Below are 26,931 nucleotides of genomic sequence, written 5' to 3' on the forward strand. Positions count from 1 at the left end.
AGCAGATTCCGCGCTCCTCCTCCGCATGCAGCCAGCTGGGTGACCTTGAACTCACCACAGCACTGATAAAGCTGTTCTGACTGAGCAGTAATATCAGGGCTCTCTCAGCCGCACCTACCTCACAGGGTGTCTTTTGTGGGGAGAGAGAAGGGAAGGGGATTGTAAGCCGCTTTGAGGCTTCTTCTGGTAGAGAAAAGTGGCATACAACATGCAGCCAAGACTCACTGCAGTCCCTGTTGATGCTATGGAGGGCTGGCTGGAGGGGGACGCATCTGCCCCAGCAGCCCATTTGCAAGGCATATTGCGCATCCATGTGCACAAACAATTGCAAGTGCGGGCATGTGGGACCTGTGGTGCATATAAAGGTGCCATGTGTGGGATCCTGTTCTCTTCACCCCAGACAAAGTGGAGCTGCTTCCTCCCCTCTCACCCACCCTCCCTACGTATATGTGGGAACAGCTTTCTTTCAGGATGTTGAGGTGGATGTTTCCCCAGTTAATAATTTTTCACAGCTGCGGGTTTACATGGGATGGAGCCTATTGGCAGGGAGTCTGGTGTATGATAGGGTTCAGGGCCTCTGTAAGAGGTAGCATGTAAATGAGAGTGGCTGACCCAGCTGGGAGGCCCAGGGGCTCGTTTGCCAGGTGGCCATGTGGCCAGGCACCCTTTGGCTCCCCCACGTAGCTCACTTCCCTTACTGGCGGAATCCAGTAGGCGAGGGGATCTGCTCTCCTTGCTAAGAATGCAGTGGATCCTCAGGGCACCTCTGGACTCCGTGGGTTTTGGTGCAGTCTGCTGACTGCTGGGTCAGGCTACCTCTCCCATGCTGTGCCACCCTCCCTTGGGGTGCTAATAAAGCTGTGGCCTTGTTTATTGGTGTGTCACATCTTATTCCAGCCTGAAATGCCCTCCTGCAAGTGAACAACCAACTCTTCTTCTTCTTCTACTACTACTACTACTGAGTGGGGAAGCAGGAAGAGGTAGGTTTGTGCAGTGTGGGAGGACAGCTAAAGTTGGCAACTTCAGTCAGCACCACCTTCCTGAACTGCCGCTAGGTAGAGGGAAATAAATTTTGTGGCCTGAAGCTCCTGAATCCTGCCTCAGATTTTCATGCATTTTGATTTCAAAAAGATAAAGAGGTGGTGGTGAATCAACGGGGAATGTGTGCAGGTGTATGTCATGATAGTGGGTGGCATTCATTATATATATATCCATACCTGCCATCTAGAATTTGTCAAGTTTTTCATGGGCCTTGATGTGACAGTGGAGTGTATTCCTGCTGAAGGTGCAGTTTCATATATTCCTCAGAATCATAACAAGGAGAGGAATTTTTTTTTAAAGAAAGTTTATGGAGACATTTTCTTTTAATTTTTTTTAAAAATAAGGCTGTGTCCTTGGTCAGGGATTGCTTATTCATGCCCATTCAGTCATGTTGCCAAACCTATAGCTTGCGGTGAAATCTGACACATGAAAATTAATATCAGCAACAATAGAGCAAGATTGTATGGAAGGAACTTGATGGGACTCCACTGACTGTTACCAACTCTGGGTTGAGAAATTCCTGGAGACCTTGGAAGTGGACCCTGGGAAGGGTGTGAGGGAGAGTCTAGTGCCATAGAATCCAACCACCACAGCAGCCATTTTCTCTAGAGGAACTGATCTCTGTGGGCTGAAGATCAGTTGTAATTCTAAGAGACTGCCAGACTTCAGCTGCAGGTTGGCGACCTAATTTAGATTTTCATAGCTTGTTCACGGAGAGAAGGTCACACGTCACATTGCCCAGTTCCAATGATTCTTTTTGAAACTCAAAAAAGGAGGGAAAATGTACTCGGCATTTCTGACAGAAGGAGCCATATTGACACGTGTTAATGACCAGGTGTTTTCAGATCGTGAGGTATGCATTTATTACATTAGGCCTCCCTCCTTTCTCCCCACCCATTTTGTCTCCCCCTCCTCTGCCTACTGCCACCAAAAGAATTGGTGACCACCAGCAAGAAGGTGGCAAACTGAATGAATTAGCAGAAGGATGGAGCGTTTAGAATTAGGTCTCAGGGACTGCTTCTCTGAGTCCGCCCCCCGGAAAATGCTTTACTCTATTGGTTCCAACCTGTCAGTGATCCCCAGCCTCAGAAAAGTACACCTGTCCTTGACCAAAGCCAGGGCCTTTTCAGCCTTGGCTCCAGGCAGGTGGAATGAGTTGTCAGCAGAGATCTAGGTCTTTTTGGAACTGTAAAAGTTCCCAAGGGTCTATATGTCTTCCAGCAGGCATATGGTTGAGGCCTGGGCCATCACATATTCACACTTGAATTGGGCCCCCCAGTTCTCCCTCCCTGGGTTATAAAATCCTTTGATCCGTCTGTCCGAAGGTTTTAGTGATGGAACTTCTCCTTTTAACTGATTGTTTTAAATGTAATAGGTTTTATATTTTATGTCTTGATGTATTGAATATTGAATTTTAATTGTTGACAGCCCCCCCCCCCCAAAAAGCTACTGCCCGGGGGTGGGTGGGTATATATAATTTTTAAAATAATAAATAAATCCTAGGGTATTTTATTATTTTTCATTGAAAGTCGATTTTGTAAGGTATTGTTGTAACCCCCCTCCCCCCTGACCATACTTGCGGGGTGGGAGCGACCAAGACATCAAATCATACATAAAAAATAAATTTTAAAAATATAACCCTCAAGAACTGGGTTCTGTTTCCCCTTGGGTCATTTATAGGAGGGGTCTCCTGAAACCTTGGTTGTGTATTATGGTCAGTTCTTGTGTCTTAGTGGTCTCTCCAGCTGAAAGCTACAGGAGAAAGCAATCAAATCCCTACTCAGTTGTAGGTAATGAGGCTTACTCTCAGAAAAGCATCCTTAAGATTCTACTGAAGGAGACCTGTTGTGGAAGCCACCAGAGTCTTCTGCAAATAGACTGAAGTCTAAGTCTGAAGGGTAAACAGGAAGCAGGATAGGTAAGCTTACCCCCACCTGTCAGGCCTCCAAGGGATCTGAAGTGGGGGCCCAAGAACTAGTTCAGGGGTAGTCAAACTGTGGCCCCTCCAGATGTCCATGGACTACAATTCCCAGGAGCCCCTGCCAGCATTCGCTGGCAAGGGCTCCTGGGAATTGTAGTCCATGGACATCTGGAGGGCCGCAGTTTGACTACCCCTGAACTAGTCAATAGTTCCCCCATATATGCTGTTGACTGAATGTTGCTTTCCCCAGCCCCTTCTTCCTAAACCTGCCATTTTCAACCTATTTACCCGCTTTTCAATTAAGTACCCCTTGGATCCCACTTCTGTGTTTCCATCTTCATAGAGAAGGCCTTCCCCCCTCCCCCCTCCCCCCCTTTCACCTGAATGAAGATAATGGAACAGTTTGCAGCTTTTGTGTGTGTGCCTTGTGGGGGGGGGGATCGGTAGTATTCAGGTCAGAACTCCAGTGCCTGGGTGTTAAAATTAGAATTCACCATTTGTCTTTGCCGCCTTGTGAAATTTTGGAGAGGGGCAGAAGTGTTTGAAGCCGATTTTGAGGCACCGACATGGAGCCATAACCAGGGAACTGTGTGCTGTGAGATCAGGGGTGGGGAGGGAGGGGGGAAGGCTGATGCAGAACAGGGGAGGGGGGGAAGCAATCCTGTGTCTTTAATTTTTCTTAGTGAAAGGAGGAAGGCTGCATAGCAATGACAGCCTCGCTTGTTCTTGCCTTTAATATGTGATCTGTTTTCTCCAGTGGAGGGCACTCAGTGTATCGCAAACTAGAACATTAGCACCAACAAGCTCCCCAGCACCGTCGCTGTCTGAGGGAGGGGGAAAAAAACCCCTTCTGAATGAGAGGAGAGCCAGCCTCTCTCGGCTACAAAACACTTTCAACCTGACCGGCTAAACGGAGAAAACTCGGCTGCCCGGCTTTTTGGGGAAAAGGGGGGCTGTTCTTCTACAGCAAAGGAGGCCTGCTTGACATCACATATCAGAAGAGCTGCAGGATGGATTGCCGTGTCTGGGGATGGCAGGAGCCAGCCGAAAAATAAGGGATGCTCGGAGCCGGGAAAGGGGTTTTCTTTTTTGCCTCTCCCCCCTCTTCCAGAAGTTGCGTTTACCTCCATGGGCTGCCGTCGCTCCACTGTGCAGCTTGCCAATTTATGCTAATGGTCCATTGGTGATGTGCAGAATGGCTCTCAGAGGTTAACCCCCCCCCTTCTCCTCCTGTCCATCAGCACCCCCACCCCCCAGTCCTGTCTTCCCTATCCCCCATCATCCCCATTCCCTTCCCCCCCCCCAGCCCCCCAAATTCTTCCTTGTCCCTCTCGGGAACTTTGTGTGGGTTACTTGCCGGATGGCAGTGAAGGAGGTAGCAGCTGGGCTTGTGTGACATGAACATTGTGATGGTTTTGAAGAAAAGAGACTGACTTGGAAAAAAAAGGGGGGGGGGAAGAGACCCAACCGAAGCAAGCAAGACGCAGAAACAGCTGGAAGATAGAAAAGGGGGACACGGTTTTGCAGATGTCAAAAGGATGGGTAAGTGAACTTTTCTTCTTCCTGTAGAACAGCTACAGCTGTTCATGTTGTACATGTATAGATATCGCCCGCTAGCTATAGATATAGCTTTCATAAGGCTGGTCACCCAGCAAGGAGAGTGAATGGTCTAAACATCTCTAGTGCATTCTTTTGCCAGGTGACTCATTTACAATTATATTTTTAGATCATGTCCAATTTATTTTTTGCTCCCCGACTCCTGCTCCTTTCGTCTTTGTCCCTGCAGTGTTTCTGTATATAATTAATCTCAGAATGCATGTGCAGAGTTAATTGCTAGAACCTTCATATGCATCCCAGAGCGGTCGTGCTGCTATGTCCATCTCCCTTTTCTGGACCACTTTGCTGTCCACCCCAAAGTAGCCAAAGGCATGTTGGATCCAATCAAGGATTCATTCACTTTGCACATCCAGTCAGCTTTCTGGGGGGGCATCCAGATTCTTAACCCCTTGCAATGTATGGTAAGGGAATGTAGGAAGGGGGGAGATTTGCTCTAGACTAGGTCTCAGAAAGGATGGGTTGAGATCTGGAAAGGTACCCCCCCCATCATTGCCAAATAACAGTTAGATCCCTAGCAGTCATTTGGTATCCTCCCCCCCCCCCCGCTCACCCCAAATTGTGACAGGTTTATATTTTCCCCTTCATCTGTAAGCTAGAGCATGTTTGTGCTTGGCTGCTGCTCTTGGCATGCAGGCAATAAGAAAAGATCAGAATTTAAATGAAAAACCTCACCGTTAAAGTGAAAAGATCGGAGACGGAGTCGGGAGCTTTTTAGCCTGCAAATCTCCACCCCCCCCCCACCACCACGCACACACACACACACACCAAGATTACATCAGTTTCATAGAGGAATAATAAAGAAAATAGCTGTGCATTCAGTTTCAGGTCTCTTTCTCCCCTCCTCCCTTCCCTTCATAATAAAACTATTATTTATTGAGAAGATAATGGCTTTTTAAAAAATCTCCTCCTCAAAGAATGCAGTCCAGTTGTCAGAAAGATTATAACTCTGGAAAGAGCCCCTGGCTCAAAGATTATTACAAGGTTTGAAAAAAGTCTCTCTCTCTCTCTCTCTTTTATGGGCTCACACACATGTATGTGTGGGCTGGGTTTTCTGAAACCTCTGTTCACTGTTAGTCAGAGAATGTGGAAAATGTGGACTGCGTGCACATTGGAGCATTAAGTACAATAAGTTGCCCAGCATGTGAAATGCATAATATCCATAGTGTCAGAAGTGGGGAAGGGGCAGAGGGGAGATCTTGATGCATATCTGAGACACCCACGTTTGTACTTTCGTTGATATTGGGATGCCATTCTGATCTAGCTAATGGATATGATTTTCGGTGAACAGCTGTCTGCATATACATACATAAATGCGTGCATAGTTTCTCTGCTGGCATCTATCTGCTTCCGACCCTATGGGACTTTCTATAGAATATACAAGAGGGGGCTTGTAGGACTTGCACATTTTGCTTGCACCCAGGTCTACTGTCTGACATGTTTGTCATCACAAAGACATCCCACCTTCCATTCCACTGTAGGAACATTCATCATGATTCAATTTGCCAACAGTTTCCTAACTTCTATTTGGTGATGTGACATAAAGCATATTTGTAAAAGAAGATGGAGCCTCTTTGGTTTGCTTGCCTGGTTTCTTGCAGGGCCATGGAGATCTAAACTAGCAAGTTGGTTTATTAAGAAATCTCTGACCTGTTCAGGAACTGTTAATTGCCCTGGAGATGAAGCTCCTTTTCCTTCTAAAGCTAAATCCCAGTGACTGGATAAATATGTTGACTGTTAAAGCCTCAGCATCCTAATGATAAGAATATTCCACCCAAATGGCATGCTGATGCACATGGGAGTGAGTCAAAAGCAGGTAGGAGCCTTAATTCTTGCTCTGAGGTCACAGATCTCACCAAGGTAATTGAATAACTATAGCATGGTAGTACATGTGGGTTGGGAATGGGGGGGGGGGGAGGCAGAAAAAGGGACCAAATCACAAATATTAGCATGCAAGACAAACAGGAGAAAAGGAACAGCAAGGAGGCATACAGGTTGCCTTTCACTCGGCTATGCTTGCTATGTACTGTGCACAATTCCATTGAAAAATAATGTACCTCTGATGGATCTGAATGGCTTGACAATGCATGTTTGTCTTCTTAATATTGTAGGTTTCCATGTAATTAAGCAGCTGAGAGGCATGAGTGCGCTGTTCGTGCTCCTTCCCACGGTGTTGTTTGTGACACTGACAGGGGCACAGCGAGCTTGCCCCAAGAACTGCAGATGCGATGGCAAAATTGTATATTGCGAATCTCACGCATTCAGAGACATCCCTCAGAACATTTCTGGTGGCTCTCAAGGCTTATCATTACGGTACAACAGCATCCAAAAGCTCAAGCCAAATCAGTTTGCAGGCCTTCACCAACTCATATGGCTTTACCTTGACCATAATTACATCAGTTCTGTAGACGAGGAAGCTTTTCAGGGCATCCGTAGGCTGAAGGAATTAATTCTAAGCTCCAACAAAATCACTCATCTGCACAACAAAACGTTCCATCCAGTGCCCAACCTCCGCAATCTGGACCTGTCATACAACAAGCTGCAGGCATTGCAGTCGGAGCAGTTTAAAGGTCTTCGCAAGCTCTTGATCCTGCACTTAAGATCCAACTCATTAAAAACTGTCCCAATTCGAGTTTTTCAAGATTGCCGCAATCTCGATTTTCTGGATTTGGGCTACAACCGCCTACGGAGTTTATCTCGTAATGCCTTTGCTGGCCTCTTGAAACTTACGGAGCTCCACTTGGAACACAATCAGTTTTCTAAGATCAACTTTGCTCACTTTCCACGTCTCTTCAACCTCCGCTCCATTTACTTGCAATGGAATAGGATCCGTTCCATTAGCCAAGGTTTAACATGGACCTGGAGTTCCTTACACAACTTGGATTTATCGGGGAATGACATTGCGGGGATTGAACCCGGGACGTTCCAGTGTTTACCCAATTTGCAGAAGCTCAATTTGGATTCCAACAAACTCACCAACATCTCTCAGGAGACTGTCAATGCCTGGATTTCCTTAACGTCCATTACTCTGTCTGGAAATATGTGGGAATGTACTCGAACCATTTGTTCTCTTTTTACTTGGCTTAAAAACTTTAAGGGAAACAAGGAAAGTACCATGATTTGTGCTGGCCCTAAGCATATCCAGGGAGAAAAGGTGAGTGATGCTGTAGAAACCTACAACATCTGTGCTGAAATCCCAGTTGTGGTCACTGAAAAGCCCTATCAGCCACCTAAAACTCCACAGAGACCTATCTTCATTCCAAAACCTACTCTTCCCAAAGTGGAGGACTACCAATCAACCTCATTCACATCTAGCCCATCTCCAGATTTCCCAACATCTGGACCAGAACCAGAGTATGAACATGTTTCCTTTCACAAGATTATTGCTGGAAGTGTTGCCCTCTTTCTTTCAGTGGCTATGATTTTGTTGGTCATCTATGTCTCCTGGAAGCGCTACCCAGCCAGCATGAAACAGCTCCAGCAACACTCTCTTATGAAGAGACGTCGGAAAAAGGCCCGAGAGTCTGAAAGGCAAATGAACTCCCCTTTACAGGAGTATTATGTGGACTACAAGCCAACAAATTCTGAGACCATGGATGTATCGGTTAATGGATCTGGACCCTGCACATATACCATTTCTGGCTCCAGGGAATGTGAGGTATGAACCATGATCCTCCTAAATCCATTTCTGCTGCTGGGAAGGAGAGGTAAATGTTTGAAGCTCTTGAGGTGTCTCTAATCACTAGAAAGATTAATGAGCCTTTTGCTTTTGGGTTCGCTCAGTGTGAAAGGTTATTTAATTAAATTACAGCAATCAGGAAAAGTGATGGTGGTTCTTTTCAATAGCTCAGACTCCAAAAAAGGCTCGTTCAAAGATGAGTCAAGGGTAAAATAAACAACAATGACAAACGCATTTGGGCCTTGCTTTACCTTCTCATTGTTAAAGGTTCATGTGAAGCTGTTGGCTTCACAACCATTCTTCTCCTTTTTTTTTTTTTTTTGCCTTGTCCTTGATGGAAAGGGGGAGGCAAATAAGGCAAATAAGACTGCATTACCCGATAGCCTTTACAGTGGATGGGAGAGTATATCTAAACCATTCTGGTTTGGCCTGGGGGTGTATACAAAATCCCATGCTTTTTCTGATCTATTTCAAATGAATTATCAAGCTGAGTATTTCATAAACTTCCTTGCATTTTTGTCCTAGTTACTCAGTACATTTAGGAAATAAGAATTTTCATGGTAAATCTCCATGGAACATAAAGAAGGATGTTAAATCCTTGTTTAAGTGCCTTGTAAATACAATGGGTTTGAGTTTGGGATGAAATATTTTGGCTGAAATGAGGGGTAAGAATCCAAATTAAACCGTCTATTATCATTGAATGTAAGCATCATCTGCTTTGTTAATATGCCATCGTCAGACTTCAAGTAAGCAATCAACAGTTGCTTACAATACATTATTTGAGTAAAATATGTAGCTATATCTGAAGACCTCAAATCCAGGGCGATATCTAATGGACTATAGCTGCATTGGCCACCCAAAATTTGTTGGTGGTGAAGAAGAGTGCTGGATCTGGCTATATTTATGCATATTGTACCTTTGCACTTGGAAGATTGGGACAGTTCTTTCCCTTGAACTGGAAAAGATGGTATAATTTAGGGTCCCTTTGATTTTATTGGGTTGTTCCAAATCAGGCACTTCAGTTTAATATATTCCTAAACCATATATCCAAGTATACCAAGGTAGGATGCTTTCTGCATCTTACTAGACATTAAAAGGGGATTTTGCTTCAGATCAATGCCCATTTGTATACATGGTAGATTTATATAAGATGCAGGTAAGATGGATACATGCTGAGATGAATTTATTCTGCTGTGCTGCATAACAGTCTCCCCTTTGGTTTTACATATCAGTATCGTTAGCTTCTATGAGCACTTTTCTCGAATGTAAACTGTTGAATTTCCTCATTGTGGTTGGCATTCCTTTGTGGTTTGGGTTCTTATACCATTAAAGGGGAACAGTTCCCATTTCAACAAGACTTGGTAGTGAAGTTGGCTACAAGTGAATATTATAAAGATTTGTATTAATTTGGGGCATTCCACTGCAAGAGGCCTTACATCCTCTTCATCAGATTTTATGTCAGTTTCATTTAATGTGTCTCAGTAAAGAATCAAGGTAACTTTGTAAGTTTCCTTTAAAATAAATTAATTGAATAAACCTATGTGGATTTACTGGTGTTTAGACATTACTCATATTGTATGACTAATGTCACCCATACTGCAGTTGGAACTGTCTCAGACTCAAATGAAAGTTCTCATTGGAGAGATGGAGGGAGGAAGCTAGTAGATGTTTTTCATCTCTGTGGAAATAAGTTTTAATATAGCCTTAATCCTTTTATGACTGGAAGACTAGCCCCACAGTTTTGTAAAGTAATAGGCAGATAAGTGTGGCCAATACATTTGTTTTAGCATCTGTTTAAAAAAGACTGCTGCTTTCCTTGAGGAACAAAAGTATAATTTAAGCTGATTCTAAAGACTGTTTGCCCTTTTCAGTGGCAGTAATAAAAGATGGCAAACGCAATATGGCCTTTGACAGCAAGTGCTAAAACCTTATCATGGATCTTAAGGGCAGTGATAAGAGCAGGCCAGCATGCTGACAAACAAACTGCAGATGGACAGATGCATTTACTAAATGAGCAGAGTCCAGTAAATCTCATTTCAATAGGTAGATATTTATGCTTTTCTTAAATGTCCAGATGCAATCTGAAAGACGTAGTATTACAAAAAAAGACTATGGCTTATTATGTACAGGTGTTTTCCCTCGCTTTCACGGTGCATGTCCGTTGGGTTTTCTTTATCATTCTGCATTGATTTTCTTCCCTTCAGTGCTCAGTTTACTTTCTGATTGCTGTTTCTCCGGGTATTCTGAGTACTTTTGTGCTGATATTTCTCTTGTTTTACTTCCAAGCCAAAGGTCATTCAAAAGCACACAGATTCTCTCGAATTTCCCACCACTCTTTGGCTGCCCCTCAAAGACCACTCTCTGCCCATTTTGAAGTAATTCTGCCCACTCTATACCTTCCAAAGCCCTCCCCCTTTCATCAGTGTACAAGCTCAATTTTTCCCTTATTTGTTTGTTTGTTTATGTATTTAGAAAAGGTAATGAATCCATCAATATGAGACTATCGCTAGTCTTGGATTGCTGAATTTCTAAACAAAATAAAATGGCAGGGAGGGACTTTAAAAGGAGCAGTGCAAGATATAGTTCTTTGCTGGTATTGACTTGAAAGGAAGATCAAAGAGGAGGCAAATGGCAGCATCCTCAGTGCAAAAAGCACACATTAGTTCATTGCTGCATGCAAACAAAAAAGGGAAAAGTAGGGATCATTGTGGAATGAAATAGAAATGAGATGTAAAGAGAGAGAGAAACTGGAACGGAAAACCTAATGCTTTGAAAACATTATTAATTTTAATACTTTAGCGAACAAAGTTTTTGGGCTGGAACCATTTCGACAATCTTTAAAATGGCAGCTGAGCCACACGGACCTTCTGCAAACCACTGAATTTAAGAACCACTTGGGATTGATACATTTGGATGAAGAGTGCAGTTCATATATGACAGGCTTTTAAAAACTGACCAGCTGATCGTGACCAGCGTGCAGGATAAAATTAGAGAATCACAAAAAGAGAACTGAGCAAATTTTCAAGACTCAAGACTGAAAAAGCTGTCCAGAACTTCTGCCAAGGGACTACTCCTCCAAACAAATTGCAGACCTGGTCAAAGTATAGTGGAGTTGCCACAAACTTTGCACAGGCATGCATGTGAAAACACATCACCAATAATCACAGTCTGCAAAGCCAGTGTCAGTGGGTTCTGCCATGTATTCCATACACTCAACATGTTTCCCCATATTATAAGATCATTTGAATCCTTCCCCATTTTTCATAGTGGCTGATAATACAGAAGAGAACCCCCTAGTGCTCTACAATATGGAAAATGGGGGGTTGCAGCTCCTGTCAATTTCAAAAAAGTCTTATCAGTTTTAACGTTGGCTTTCTCCCCCTCCCTTTAATTGCATGCCTTTCTGTTCTCTTTCATTCAACAAACTAATGCTAAAATGTATGTACAAAATCTGAACTACAAGGCTTTAAATGGAAGGTGCTTGTTGATTGCTACTTCCCACCTTTGATAGGGCAACTGTGCATTAAAAAAAAATAACTTTGGATGCCACCCCCCTCACATGTCACAAGTGATGTTTCACCTCAATTTAGAAAAGTGCTTTTAATAACTTTAACTGCAGAATAAATACACAAGAGGAAAAATAATGGTAGATATGGAAGGCACAGAATCTGAAATCCAGAGTAAAGGCTTAATGCTTTGAAGATCTACAGTAAGGTATGCATGCATAATAGGCCCAGGATTTTTACAAAGCAGCTCTCATATGTGAGATTTGGATGCTGAATACATGTACAGTTTGCCACCTGTCCACAACAAAAAGGAGAACATATCCTGTTCCAGATCAAGAACCCACCCCAAAAAAGGGTCAAAATAGGGAAAGTATGCTCAAGCCTCTTTAGGGTAAAATGTGTTGTCAAATTAAATATTAATATTTATTTAAATGAGAAACCCAAGGCTTGAAATAGAGCCTCATTAAAATCCAAATATACATTCATGCTAATGCCATCACTGATGAGACGTTTTTCAGCATCTCTGCCTTTATCAATCAACAGGCATAAATAAATAAAGCAGCATACATGCAATAAAAGAACAGCTATGTTAAATATACCGTTGGCTCCTTTACGTACAGTGATTTAATATGTTAAATAGGTAGGACACTAAGGACCTTAATTGATTCTATGGACCCGAAGGCCAGATAAAATTCTTTGAGGCCTCTTACGTTTCTAAATCAGGCCGTGGTCCAGATGAGCACTTCCAATGTCAAATGAGGGTCCTATAGGAGCCAGCCTTTCTCCAAAGTATGCTAAGGTGTGTCATACTCTGGTTTGTCAGATGTACAGTAAAGAAAACTCATTTGGCTTTCCAGACAGTCGCCACCTGGGACTGGGCCCACAATCAGATGCTGAATCTGGCTAGTGTGGTACATCACCTGGCATCAGAAGAGAAAATTACAGCACTCAAAACAACAGAGCTTTGGTCAATAGGAGTCAGTGTCAGGGGAGATGGAGAAGTCAAAAATGAAGGCAGAGAAAGAGAGATGCTGTCAAGAAAGCTAGAGGAGAAAAAAAATACTTGCAGACTAGGATATTGGCTTAGTGTATGGGAAGGATGCTAGGTCTTTCGTGCATGCCAACGATTGCTATCCATTTCATTGTCACACGAAAAAAAATATTTCCATCATTCTGCCTACTATAATTATGCGCTGCTTTTAAGCCATGAATCGCTTGAAGCAACTGGAGTATTCAGGCTAATGGGTGTGTGGAGAGCAGCCTGGTCTGCCCCTTAGCAATTAATGGCATAATCCAGGTTCTTCCTCTGGATGAGTGAAATGTTAATGCCTTTGGAGATGCATCTCGCTGCATGCTGGATATTATCTGTAAGTAAGGCTATGTGTTTATTACCTGTTAATGCTGGAGAATTAAGAACATGATGCGAAAGCACCTACAATAACGATCATAAGACAGTGCTGAAATAATAGACTTTGCTTGAATATATCATTCTTTGTCTCCATAGCTACCAGGTTCTGCTCATCAAAAGGGCAGATATTCACCATGTGGTACTCATAAATTGGGGTTGTGGGGAGTTGCATGCAAGCTCACATCTTTCCTTAGTATCTCCCAGTACTAAAGAGAGATTTCAAAACTGTGGGAATGGAGAATATATATCCTATTAAATAATTAATGCTGTCAGACGAACCTACTTCTGGAAGGAATCCTATCTTGTAGCAGGGCATCATAACTCAGGTCTGTCTCCCCAAGGCCCGTCCCATTTGCTGTACCTCAGCTTGGCTTTCACAAAGCAGAAAGATTTAGATGGGGGAAAAGAAGTTCAAGGTCTCCCAGCGAAGCACTAGAATTCTTAAAGAAATGTAAGGTTGCCCAACTTTTTATGTTGGAAAAAAAAATCCCCAAAGTTTCCCTCCCACACCTTTGGTTTTGTTTTGAAGAAAGAAAAGGTAACTGGAAACATTATAGCTGCAGAAAAGAAATTTTTTATTTTTAACGGTTGGTTGCTACCTGGTTGTTCTATTTTTATAAATGCTTTGCAAGCCAATACTAGACATGTTTAAGAGGTAGTTCAGTGGGGCTTACTCTCAAGTAAATGTATGTCAGTAAGGTCTCCCGTTCCCTATGGATGATTTTTATAAAGGGCAGGAACAGTTCTTTTCATGATAACCTCTGATAGCAGTACACATGTTATATTTTGTATTTGGGGTCAACACTTACGGTACAGAGAAAGATACAGCATGATGCCCCTCCTCTGCCCACAACCAAGTGTACTAGCCTTGTTACATCTACATGTATTTGGGATTCACCATCACAGATTAAAAGAATAGACTGCAAAACAACATACATTTACTTGAAACTATATCCATGAAAGGTACAGTCTATACTTACATGCATACATAGGTATTGTGCCCATAATGGAATGAATATGCATAGGTGGAGAATTTTGGCTTTTGGCCATGGGTATAGGCAGAGCAAGTGCATTCAGTTCTTCCCCTAAATTCATGTTGCCTTATATACTCAATAGAATTTTGGTTGGCAGGACAGGGAAAATTATAGGAACCAACACAAAAAGAAGGTCATATTAATGATCGGGGAAATAAATTTTGGGTGAGCTCATGGTAAACATCTATGGATTTCCTGAGACTGGATTAGGAGGGTTATTTCCAGGAGAGTAATAAAAAGAGATTGCACTGAGGTCAGGGTGGATAAGAGACTCTGGCAAGATGGAGTCTTTACCCATCTCTGTAGGAGACAATCATGCAAGGTCAGTAAAGATTATCTTTGGTGGCTTGACACTAATTTGATTTTGCAAACAGAAGGACTTGCATTGGCAGACTGAGGTGGACATTTCCTCTAATTGCAAAGTAACTAAGCTAAAGACATTTATGATGGTTACAAAACCTTTGGCAGTGATTGACTGAGATGCAGTAAGGCCAAGGAGGGGCAGGACAAATTTAAGGTCCTCTGGAAATCATTAGATAGCTGCTTTAATGCTAGAGTGGAGCAGTCCACACAGAATTGCCTATGGAAGAAGAGATAAAAGATGTCTAGTACAGAGAAAGTGGGATAGTCAGAGCAAAACAGGAAGATTTGCTCTGTGATTAGTCAAAATGAGGCAGGTGTTTTAGGCATAAGATATTGGGAAAAACTTGCTGACCACCACCTTCTGTCACAAGCTAGCTAGCTCCACTTCTGTCAGAATTTTGTCCTTATCTTCCTGCTTTTCTAGGCTTCTTAGAAACAATGTAGTACATTTATTGTGCCATTTACTGTGGTTTTGCAAGCTTCTTGTGAGAACTCAGTCATCTTTGAGAAACCAGTATGAACCCAAGGGATTTTGGGTTCCTTGGACAAACTATGACCTCCCCATTGAGAAAATTGAGATCTAAAATGAATCTTTGTCTTTATTTACTTGGTATTTGAAATGCTCGTTGTACAATTAAAAGGATATACATTGCTGTTGTTTTCCCTTTATTAATCCTAGGTATGTTGTGCTATCTAAATGGACACTCTTTAAAGTCCTAAGAATCTTTCTAATTTGTCTCTACGCTTGGACTAACTCTGAGGGCAACCAAAAATGGTGGCTGAATTTATTCTGGAAATCCAGAGTAGGGTTGTCAAACTCTAGACAATGGCTAGAGATCTCTCATGAGTACAGCTGATCTCAAGGTTACATAGAGCAACTTACCTGAAGAAAATGACTGCTTGGGAAGATGGACTCTGTGGCATTATACCCCACTGTGGTCTCTTCCCCACCTGCCTGCCTCAGGCTCCACGCCCACGATCTCCAGATATTTCCCAACCTAGAGCTGGCAACAGTAGGACACAGGAAGCTTGTTAAGGTATTCTTAAAAGTAGTTTGGAAGGCAAGAAGTAAAGACCATTATCTCCTCCAGTTCCTAGACAGGTGTGGCGAGGGAAAGGTAACAGCTTAGAGGTAGCCAGCTGGTGCTTATTGCCTCCACTGCTACTACCTCAGACAACAAAAGATCTCAAGTCACCTTGAGAGGAACCCTAGAAAATGCAAGTTGGAAGTGGCATGAAGGACAGTGAAGGCTGCAGCATGAACAAAAGAAATTGAAGAAAGACATAGGCAGAGGTGCATTGGCCAAAAGCTACATGAATAGCCAAGAGTGAAATGAACCACTGAGCCTTAATATAATATAACATGGAACCTCTGTGTTCTCTTCTGAAAGACCCAGCCTAGTCAGAGCCTAGCAGCCAGAGGCCATTTGCAAGGTCTGTGATTTCTTTGAACCCAACATGTCATTTTCCTTTTCGAAAATGTGCCATCATTCACAGAAACTGGAGCACTCACTCTTGTTACCTCTTGCAAAACCTGGCTCATACACAGATGGCATTTGAACTTTCTCAGAATCTGATTTCTCAAATATGTGCCTCCAGTCCTTTTGAAAATAACTGTTCCTGATTGTTTCCAAATATGGAAGCATGAAGCTGTATAAGAGAAATAGGACTATGACACTAGTGTACCTTCACACAAAAGGAAGAGGGGGAAAACATCGTCTTGACTTTTCTAGCAAGATAATTGCATGAACATCTATATTACTTTCTAGGTTAAGATGACACCAGTCTTAACTTCCCAACTTTTTTCCCCTTTATGAAAACTACCATAAATAGGATATCCCCCTGAATGCCATTTTTGAAAGCACTGTTCAAAATGCTCAAAATTTTAACCTCTTTATTATTTTATTTTAATTTTATGCATGTATTGTCAACATACAGGAAAATGCTGAGCAGATACAGAGAATGTCAAATTATAATTTCAAATGGTAGAAGAAAATTAGCTTTAGTGTTCTCGTACAAATTTAGTTGAGGTTTGTATAATCATAATGGCATACATAGCTCCAGTGATTGCATCTTAATCAGTGCCTCGTACTAGAGTTTGAACATCAAAGTAGGATTGAAAACTGGTTTGGAAGGAGTCTGATTAACATTGTGTTACCCGAAATGCTCTCCCACGTGTCCTGTGACACGCGGGTTCAAGTTGTGGGGAACAACTGGCTTAGCTTTGCGAGAGGTTGGGTAACTTAGCGTTATCGGATCGTTACCTATGTCTACGAGGTAAATTAAACCCGTGAACGGACTTAAGTGGACAAGTCAATATGTTGTAAAAATAACACTTTATTAAAGTAAGAAAAATAATAAAAAGCATAAAATACACTAACACACTAACATACAGTCGGATAGAGAAAGTAATAGAGTGGGGAAAAGAGGTTACCTTCCATTGAGTAGAGAGGCAAGAGAGAGAGAGCAGCAACACATCCTGCTTGAAGGGAGATTTCCAAGGGTCCCAAGGTGGAAAAACTCAAAGTGAGGGTCTTGGGCCACTATTTTTATGGGGTCCCAAAGGGGAGGGGACCTAGGACTGGGGCATGGGTGGTGTAGGTGATTGGACAGGAGGGGTGCATGTGGGTGGGCATGCAGTGTGCATGTGAGTAGGCATGCGGTGTGCATGTGATGGGGTCTGTCCAGGGTCACTGCATTGGGAAATGTCCTTGCCAGGACAGGAGATGGGTGTTAATGGCTCTAGACAAAGAGTTAATGGGCTTAAGCTGGATGGCTGCAGGGTGTCAATGGGGCTAGCTGTACCTGTTTGAGGAAGAAATTCCCCTGGCAGACAGGCTTAAGTCAAGAGACAAAGAGATATGCCCAGGGTCCCTGGGGCATACTGGCTAGAACCAAATCACTCTATCAGTAGTACAATGGGGTGGGGGGGAGGTCAAGAGTAGGGCATGGAGCCACCTGGATTTCCAAACCTGTAGCTGAGAACAAGCTTGGGCTTGTCCTGGTTCTCAAGATGGAGTCTGCTCTGACATTGTCCTGCCAGAGTGACTTGGTCTGTCCTGTTTCTAGCTTGCTCCCAAGTCTAGACTGTCACACTGCGCTATTGGTTAAGGAGTACAGTGTGCCAAAGCATAAGGCAGGGATCCTGCCATGCGTAACAATTGTCATTGTTAATAGTATAGATGTGATGCTAAAAGAGTTAAGGCTGCAATCCTAAAAAATCCTTCCCTGAGATTATGCTTCACTGACTGAAATGGGGTTTACCTCTGAGTAGATTTGCTTAGGAGTCATGGATTCCAAGCCTGAATCCCATGGGTTCCCAAGAGCTAGTGTGCACAAGAAAAACAATCCTTGTCAAAATGTAGGCAACTTATTTAAATCCTCTCCAGACATAGTTTTAATCTCTAGGTAACACACTACTCTAAAATCATAAAGAAAACAAGAAAATCTAGCTTAACATTCTAACACAATTGAAACCAGCATTACATGGCACAGTCTTAAAGTCCTAAAATCAAAGGTCATAGCATAAACAGGGTCCGTGTGGCTGTCTAATACCCTATAAGCATATCAAAGTCCAAGCATTTAGTTCATCAGATTCCAGGCTAGCCTTCTTCTTTAGGCTCTGAGCCCAATTATATCTTTTGGCCAATTCACATCAGGTGATGATGATAATCCAGTCAGGACCGGTTCTAGTTGGAATCTTCTAGAAAATTACCTCATCACTCCTGATTCCCTTCCCCCATCTTGATGGTCGCAGGTTCTTGCGATGAGCCAATTATCTCATTCCTAATTCAGGCCTTTATAAAGGCCATGTGGGAAGAGAGACCCAATTAGAAACACCTGCAAGATGGAAGGAGCCTCTCACTATACACATTAACCCTGGGGGAGAAAGCAGGGGTGATTTGCCACATAAAGGGATTGCCTTCTCACTCCAGCAGAGGCAGGAATGGCCAGAGAGGTGGGTAATGTCCTGTGTTGCCATGGGCTTCAGTTGTAAAATAATGGTTTCCAGAGTGCCAGTATTATGTTTTAACTAGGACAGGTATTCATTTAATATATTTATATGCCAATTTCTCTCAGAAATATTGCTGGAAGAGGTTTTCCTATGCAGTCATATAGCATGAAAAAACAGAAGTTTGCTGGATATATATCTCCCATGGTTATTAAAACCAAGGAACTGCATATTACTTTTGGTCAATGAGGACCTAATGAAACACTGACCTATTGTACTGTGGTGTTTTCCATCACTTTCATGCCCATTTTGTTTTCTTTGTCATCTTGCATTGATCTTCTTTCTTTCAGTGTTCAGTTTGCATTGTGGTAGTTGCTTCCCCTGGTTTTCTGAGAGTGCTTTTGTGCTGATTTCCCCATTCAAGCTGAAGGTAATTCAAAAGAATATAGATTCCCTCAGATTTTCCCTCCACCCCTTTCCCACCCCTAAAAGGTTATTTCCCTGCCTTAGTTGACATGACAGAAGTTCTTGGGAGTATATCCCTGTTGAATCTCCTGGACCTTTCCGTGGCTTTCAGTAGATCATGGTATTATTCTGGAGAGACTGATAGGTTGGGACTGGGGGAGGCCGAGCTAAGGGAGTCCTCAGGAGGCACTTGGCTCTGCCCTGAACTGTTTAGAAAATTAATGAGTGTGCTGTGGAAATGAGTTCAGAACCTTCCATAAACCTGGCCTTTCCAGTAAATGTCTCATTGCTTTTCCTGAGTCGAAAGACCATTAGGTGGGAACAACCTGCTCATTTTAACTCCAGAGCCTGTTTTTACTTTACGTTGCCACCTGCTGAAAAGAAGGTAATGACTAGTTTTAAACTGAGTTTGAAGGTATAAGGCTGAAGGAGCAAAAATAATGGTTCTGTGTTACATTGCATGTAGTCCCCTCTGCTGGAAAAGTCTGAAATAGCTCTTCCAGAAGCCTTATCGAGTTCCATTTTCTTTCCTTCGGCCTCTGTCCCACTTGACTTGCCAAGGTGCAAAGACACAGTGCAGATGAAAACAGCAGCACAAATTTTATGTCCACTTGACCGTAGAGACTGGGCTAGCTGGAGTGAGGTGCTTACTGATCTGCCAATTATTCTGCATTTTTCATTGCGTTCCTGCCAGCTTGCCACTGGATGCTGTTTCTGGGATGGCTTGCTCCCTGGGTGTTTGCTCATACAGATGGCTCAGACAGCAAATACCCAGATGGTGAGATTCTTATTATGTTCTTCTTCAGCTGTATTCCTGGAGAGATCCAGAATATCATATCAACTATTTATCCTTTTGGCCCATTGTATCTATGCTAGGGATACCAGTGTACAAACACACATTATGTTTTCCATTGACATATGAATGAGTGTTCAGAAGGAACTCCATTATTAGATTAAAAATTGGCCCTGGTGATGTGGAAGCAACTTCATTCCTGCTCTGTTCTTAATTGGCTTGGTGTTTCTGAGCTCTCTGAGAAGGGTATCTGTGAGCCTGAGTGTATGTATGGGTACTCCCTGCTAGCCATTCTTACTAATTTCCCTTCTTTTCATAAAGACTTACCTATAGAGAAGCAGTGGGTAAAATGGCTGGCAGGGAAGGTTGGTACAGTGGAAGATACCATGCCTCTGCGACCTGGATTTTCCATTACTGCCTCATAGAAGCTCTGAGCATGCTCAACAGGAATTTGAGAGGAAGCGGGAGGGAGTAGAAATGTAAAGTTCCAAGGCCTCAGCTCAGCTGCTCTGGTTGCCAGTAATCCCATTCAGGCAGAAGAGACTCTTGGGGATGCTCCCTGTCTCTCTTCTCTGTTCAGATCAATCAATGCAAGGACATCATTTCTCGTTTATGTGATAATGCTTTAGGGATTTTCATCTCTGTACGGATTTGGAAATTCCTAAAGTATCATCGTGCCACTTCCTGCTTCAAAACAGGAAGCAATGACCCAGCAGTCTCTGTCCCTCCAGGTTCCTGTGGTTTGCCAGCTGAAGGAGCCCGGAGAGTCGAGTAATTTGCTACTAAAGGGTAGCAGAAGTGTATCTGTTCTCATCAAATACTTTGTATGTATTATGAATGTGAGAGGAGATTGGAGGGAATTGTTGTCTGGGAACCTGTGGAGATTTTTAGCAGCCCAGATGCTCAAGAGCATCTAATAGCCTCTAGGGAGCATGAAGATGGTAGTTTTCCAGTGGCTCTTGTCTCAAGGCTCTCGCCTGGTCTTGCATTCTGCATTTTATGGCCATATTGCTTGGCCAGGAGAAACTGTTTTCAGCCTTTTTTTCTATGGTAAATATAACAAGTGTTCCAGCTGTCAGTATGGCCACGTTTGTGATAATCTGCTGTTTTATGCAATCCAAGGCCAAACACTTTCTCTTACAGAAAGCCTGATATTTTCTTTCCCACCCACTCTGTTAGCTGAATACTGTTTTAAAGCATGAGTGCTATAAAGCCACAATTCAAAACAAATCCTTCTCCTGGGTTGGAGAGGGGGAATCATTAGTTCATATGCAGGTGAATCCAGAGATCACAAAATGGAAAGCAGAACTCAATGACTACATTGGTACTAGAAAGTGGATATTTATTATTTTGATAGCACTCTGAAGAAAGCTTTAAGTATATTTTTGGATATATTCCGACATCAAGTCAAATTTTAATGTATTTTAGGGTAGGGAAAAAATCCTTCATTTTTTGAAAAAGTTTGTGGGAGCAAAAGACATTGAATTGGCATCAGACTAAATTTTCTACTGCTAAAATTGAACTTTCTTGCCTCCCACTTTGGGATGCCAGTCCCCAGGTGAGACCTGGGGATCCTCCACTTTACATCTCATCCACAGGCAAAAGAGATCAAGGCCCATTCCGCACACACAGGGTAATGTACTTTCAATGTGCTTTGGCAGCTGGATTTTCTACTTCTAAAGTGCATTGCAAGTGCATTTTCTATTGTGTGCAGAACAGGCCCAGTTCTCCTGGGGAAAAAATAGCTACATTGGAGGATGGACTTCATAGCATTATACTCCATTAAGATCCCTTCCTGTCCCATTCCTGGCTACAACCCCAACATATCCAGGTATTTTCCCTACCCAGAGCTACTCCCACTGTAGCCCACTTATCTCCAGGGACTGCTGTTCTTTAAATAAATCTTATTTCGTTCATAAGACAACATTGGACTTGTTTAATTTTGCAGATAAACCCACGTCACACACACATACACACCTCTTGAATTAGTAACAAGGAGTTTCTGTATCATGATCTCCAAATCACAACCCAAGGACTTTATTACATAGCATGTTGCCGTAAGCCTTGTTTCGAAAGCATCGGAAATGTTTTGTCTTGTCGTGGGGGAAATTTAAAATTATTTTTTCATCAGTTAGTGATTGTAGAGTGCATGCATCATTGCAGAACTTCGTGCTCATGACAAACAATTCTCGGGTTTATCAGTGCACCAAACACAGAAAACAGGATGGCAGAGGGGCCTTGATCTTCTGCTTGTGGATAAGGAAAGGGGCCAGGGGTAAACCTTCCAGCTTTAATTAGATTATACCTGATGTGAACTTTACCATTTTCTCTGAATAGCAAAAGGATGATCCTTTTGTATATACAAAAGAAGGGAATTCCTCTGCATAGTGATATGAAAGAGATATTGGCAAACCACAGGGGGGGAAAAAGGAAAGGGGAAAAAAGAAAAGAAAAATGAGCTATGTGATACAAATGCTGTACAGAATACAATGCAATGTTTTACTTTTTCCCACCTTTTTTAGGGCAATCTCATCAAAAGCAAACCGTGCCCAGCCCTGGCTAGTTCTTGGATGGGTGACCTCCAAGGAATATCAGGATTGTGACATGGGGGCTGGGAATGGCAAACCACCTCTGAATGTCTCTTGCCTTGAAGACCCCACAAGGTTGCCATTAGTCTGCTATGACTTGATGGCACTTTCCACCGCCACTAGGTTTGCAGTGATTATTCCTGAATGCATTATGCTGCAGTCTAAGGCAGCGGTAGTCAACCTGTGGCCCTCCAGATGTTAATGGACTACAATTCCCATGAGCCCCTGCCAGCCAATGCTGGCAGGGGCTCATGGGAATTGTAGTCCATTAACATCTGGAGGGCCACAGGTTGACTAGCCCTGGTCTAAGGGACAGTTCCTTGGAAGTAAGCCCCATTGAACTTGGTGGGATAGACTTGCGAATAAATATGCAAACGTGGCTTGCCATATGTCGTACTGCAGATTATTCATCATTTGTCCTCATGGCAGGCTGCAACCTACTCCCTGATATATTTTCATTTGTTGCTTGTGAATTATAGCCGAGGGGTAGGACTAGTGGTCAGTGTAACCATTAGGAGTACCGTGTGCACATGAAGAAGAGTTGGTTTTGTATACCCCACTTTTCACTGCCCAAAGGAGTTTAAAAGCGGCTTACAATCTCCTTCCCTTCCTCTCATCACAACAGATACCCTGTGATGTAGGTGAGGCTGAGAGAGCTTCTGACAGGACTGCTCTGTAAGAACAGCACTATCAAGGCTGTGTCTGGCCTGAGGTCACCCAGCTGGCTGCATGTGGAGGAGTGGCCAACCAAACCTGGCTTGCCAGAGTAGAAGCTGCTGCTCATAAACAGTATGCCACGCTGGGTCTTAACTACTACACCTTTTCTATTGGATGTAGGACTCGATTCATGCATCCTAGTTCTATAAGAGAAAACTGATTCATATAGATGCCAAAATCATTTTACTCTATCTTAAGGTCTCTTTTGGAGATAGGTGAGCTACAAATGACTTCAGTTTAATAAATAAATTCTGTAATAAATAAATTCAGTTAAAGACCCACACTTACCACTGTTTTCTGGACACTGGCCTCTTGTCTATTAAGTCATAGGCACCTGATAAAACATGTTAGACCAAGATCTAGGGATTTCGCATTTGTTTTCAGAAATAGTTTCCATGTATTTCCCAAGTAAACATTGTTTCTTTGTGATGTTGACAATTTTGATCTGCCAGCGTGTGTGTGTTTTTGTTACTAAAAAGCTTGTTTATTATTTCATAGGCACTTCTCTTATTTTCCACTCACAAACATTTGCTGTTGGTGCTTTTATGTTGTAGTTGTTTTTACTCTTGGTTTTATTTGTTTTGCTGATTTGATTCTTACTATAGATTTTACCCCTGTGGATATCTTCAAGAGTTTATGGTATGAGATGAAACAAATATTAAATAAATAAACAGTATTTCATAAAAGAAGGTTCAGAGGGGAACAATGAGAAAGATCCTGGGCCTGAGGACCAAGCCCTGTAAGGAAAGGCTGAGGGACGGACTTGGGAATGTTCAGCCTGGAGAAGACGAGGTTGAGAGAGGACATGATTGCTGCCTTTAAGTATTTGAAAGTCAGGGATTTAAATTAAGGGTAGAATGGTACTGGCTAAATATCAGAGGGGGAGGGAGGATCACAGTCAGAGTAATTCAGTGGTAGAATAGGCTAACTAAGGTGGTGAGAAGTTTCCCCTCACTGGCAGTCTTCAAGCAGTGGCTGGACAGATACTTATCCTGGATGCTTCAGGCTGATCCTGCATTAAACAAGGGGTTGGACTAGATTGCCTGCATGGGCCCTTCCAACTCTATGATTCTAAAAATATATCATATTGTCATATACATGATGGATCGGCATAATTATGCAAAATCATTTTCAGCAGCTACTTTGCTGCAACCAGTCTTTGTGATCATTAAGGAATGTAAAGGTTAGTTGGAACCTGTGTGGCAAGCTGAGAACAGATGGATCAACTTCAATACATCCCATTATTTTGAGAAGTATCAACTTAGAACAACAGGCAGAGATGTAGTGCTTATTTAAAAGAAAGCCCATTATTTGGATCCAGACGGTTTTTCTGTTGGTGATAAAGCACACCCCAAAAATCTACACTGGGGATAAGGGGACCTACATGGACAAAGGTCCTGCGGGATGGGGGTGGTGTTAAGGAGGCCTAGGTACCTGGGCAGGGCTGAGTGAACAAAAGCTAGTTCGATCCATCCTGATGTTTATTGATACAGACTTATTCTCAGGAAGATGTCATTAGGCTTGCTGCCTGTGGGTACTAAGATGTTTTTCTGAACTACAGCCATAGAAGTTTAGCATCTGTGGTAGAATTGAGTATAACTTTCCATAGAGCTCAGCCACTATATTTGCAGATTCAAGATTTTTCCTTCATAAAGGAAGCAGTATATCATCACTGGTTCTCTAGATTGTTCTGAATCAAAATGGCTGGAGGTGCATGTGTATCAATTTCAGCACTTGAGGAACTCCAGAAGAGAGACCGGATACAATATTGCCAATGCTATTTGGATCCATTTGCACATGACTTCAAACTAGGAGTAACTTTTTGAAAACTAGATATGCAGAACAAATAATCCTCCTGACGAGCATTCCCCCATTCTCTAGTTCAGGGGTAGTCAAACTGCGGCCCTCCAGATGTCCATGGACTACAATTCCCACAAGCCCCTGCCAGCATTCGCTAGCAGGGCTCAGGGGAATTGTAGTACATGGACATCTGGAGGGTCACAGTTTGACTACCCCTGCTCTTATTGGCTCAGTGTCTAATTGAATATTATAATATGGATTCTAAACTGTGCACCTGTAATCCTGCTTCTGTATATGGTTTTCCTTTGCTGGGTGAGCATGACTACCTACTAGCACTATATACTCAGGGAACAGAAGATATGCCCTTGGTTCAATTACCTTTGTCTTTCCTAGAACAGACAGAGAAATAAAAGTTTTCTACTTCGCATTTGGACAATGATAGCTGGGAGCAACAATGACCATCCAAGGAGAAGAGATGGAGGAAGTCACTCATAAATGGCTTTCACTCTGTTGACCCCAGCATTTGTGCCACAATCGTGGGTGCAAGGTGAGCTGCAGGGAGTAAGCCATAGAACAGATCCCCTTTCCCCCCTAAGATCAAATACAAGTGAGACACCAGGTCAGGTGTCCCTAATTCATCTAGTTCTTGAAGGAAAACTTGCAGTGATATTTTGATTGAATGAGTTCTTTAATGTATATATATATATTCCTCTGGGCAAACTATTGACCCTTTTGTGTCACTTTCAATGGTATATCTTGGAACCAGACAAAATTCACCTGAGTCTTGTTTTCCAAAGAGAAATGAAGTCTTTACCCAAGTTATAGCTTTGTTTTTTCTATAAGGATTTGATTGTTTTTCAGTGCATTGTCCAAGACATATGTGTGTGTGTTGGGAGGTATATCTTGGCCAATGACTGACTATGCATAGACTAGGAAAGTCAGGCCAGTGGGTCTAATCTCCACTTACCCATGACACTACCACCATCCAGCCCCCCTCCTGGCCCTGGCCTGTGTTAGGGCTTCCAATGGCCCATGACAAGGGAATGTTGATTCTTCTGTGTTCCTAGTCTTGCTGTGGCAGCCAGCAGAGGCCCAGCTGGGGCAGGTCCATGCACAAGGGAAGAGGCCTGGCTCCTCCCTGCAACCTACAGTGTCCCTGCATGGACACAAAACACCCCACAATAGCAGCATGCTGTTATTCCACCATCATGTGGTGGGATTCCTATGTCCCCTACCTCCCCCTGCTGTTGCTGCCACCATGAGGCACAACGGACCCTTCCAGCCCCAGAGTTATGCATGTACACACACAACTGCAGGGCAGACCATGTGCACTGGGTGGGGGGGGGGGATAATCCCCTATGCATACATGAGCTGTGGTTGGGCATGCTGCTCCACTGCTAAGAATCGGTGGCAGCCTGGAACAGCCACTGCTGTGCATAATCGGCTAATGTGTGTTTTATTGAGAAATAAAGAAGCACTGTCTTATCCCTCACACACAGTGCAGTTGAGAATGACTGAAAACCTCTTGAGCTGTAAGCCATTCATGGCTGCAGAGAGAACACTAAAATAGCTAAATTATCAGCCCATGTTCCAACATAGTGGAGATGCAAATATGTCTACTGAGATGTCCATGCAATGAAGAATGTAGATTTTGCGAGGAAAGGCATATTCAGAGTCTACCTTTTGCACTAAACCTAGAATTGATGGTAGTTCCTAATGAAGTTCAGTAGTTTAGAATCCATCCTTTAAACTGTGTATGCCAACCTTTCTCTGCCTGTTTTTTGGTCTTGTAAAAAAAAAATTCTACATAAGCAAGCAAACTATAAAATGGTTTTGACATGACTAGAGCTACCCTTCTTTGGCCAGGGCATGATCCGGTTGTGAGTCAATGGAAGAGTCACAAGAAGAGTCCAGAAGAGTTTAGATCAACCTTATTTATGTAGGAAGCTGACATAGAAATGTTTTAACTAATCATCATCACCGTTGGTAAAGAAATATCTTGACCTACAATCCTTCAGTGCTACTGAGTTTCACCTAAGGTGAATATTTA

General features: G+C 42.9%; 1 protein-coding gene across 3 annotated transcripts in view; it reads left to right on the forward strand.

The window, feature by feature from the left end:
• The first annotated feature begins 3,668 nt into the window (after nt 1-3,668).
• The window catches only part of LRRTM4 (leucine rich repeat transmembrane neuronal 4), a 399,594-nt gene continuing 376,331 nt past the window's right edge, over nt 3,669-26,931 (forward strand). The window contains exons 1-2 of one of the 3 annotated variants that reach the window (XM_077306076.1): nt 3,669-4,504; nt 6,688-8,234. In XM_077306076.1, the coding sequence (XP_077162191.1) occupies nt 4,501-4,504; nt 6,688-8,234 (1,551 nt within the window). In that variant the 5' untranslated portion in view covers nt 3,669-4,500. Of the gene's footprint in view, nt 4,505-6,687; nt 8,284-26,931 lie in introns of all 3 variants that reach the window. The other 2 variants (XR_013225893.1, XM_077306075.1) reach the window with 2 other exon arrangements.

The sequence above is a fragment of the Paroedura picta genome, chromosome 12, assembly GCF_049243985.1.
Source record: "Paroedura picta isolate Pp20150507F chromosome 12, Ppicta_v3.0, whole genome shotgun sequence".
NCBI lineage: Eukaryota > Metazoa > Chordata > Lepidosauria > Squamata > Gekkonidae > Paroedura > Paroedura picta.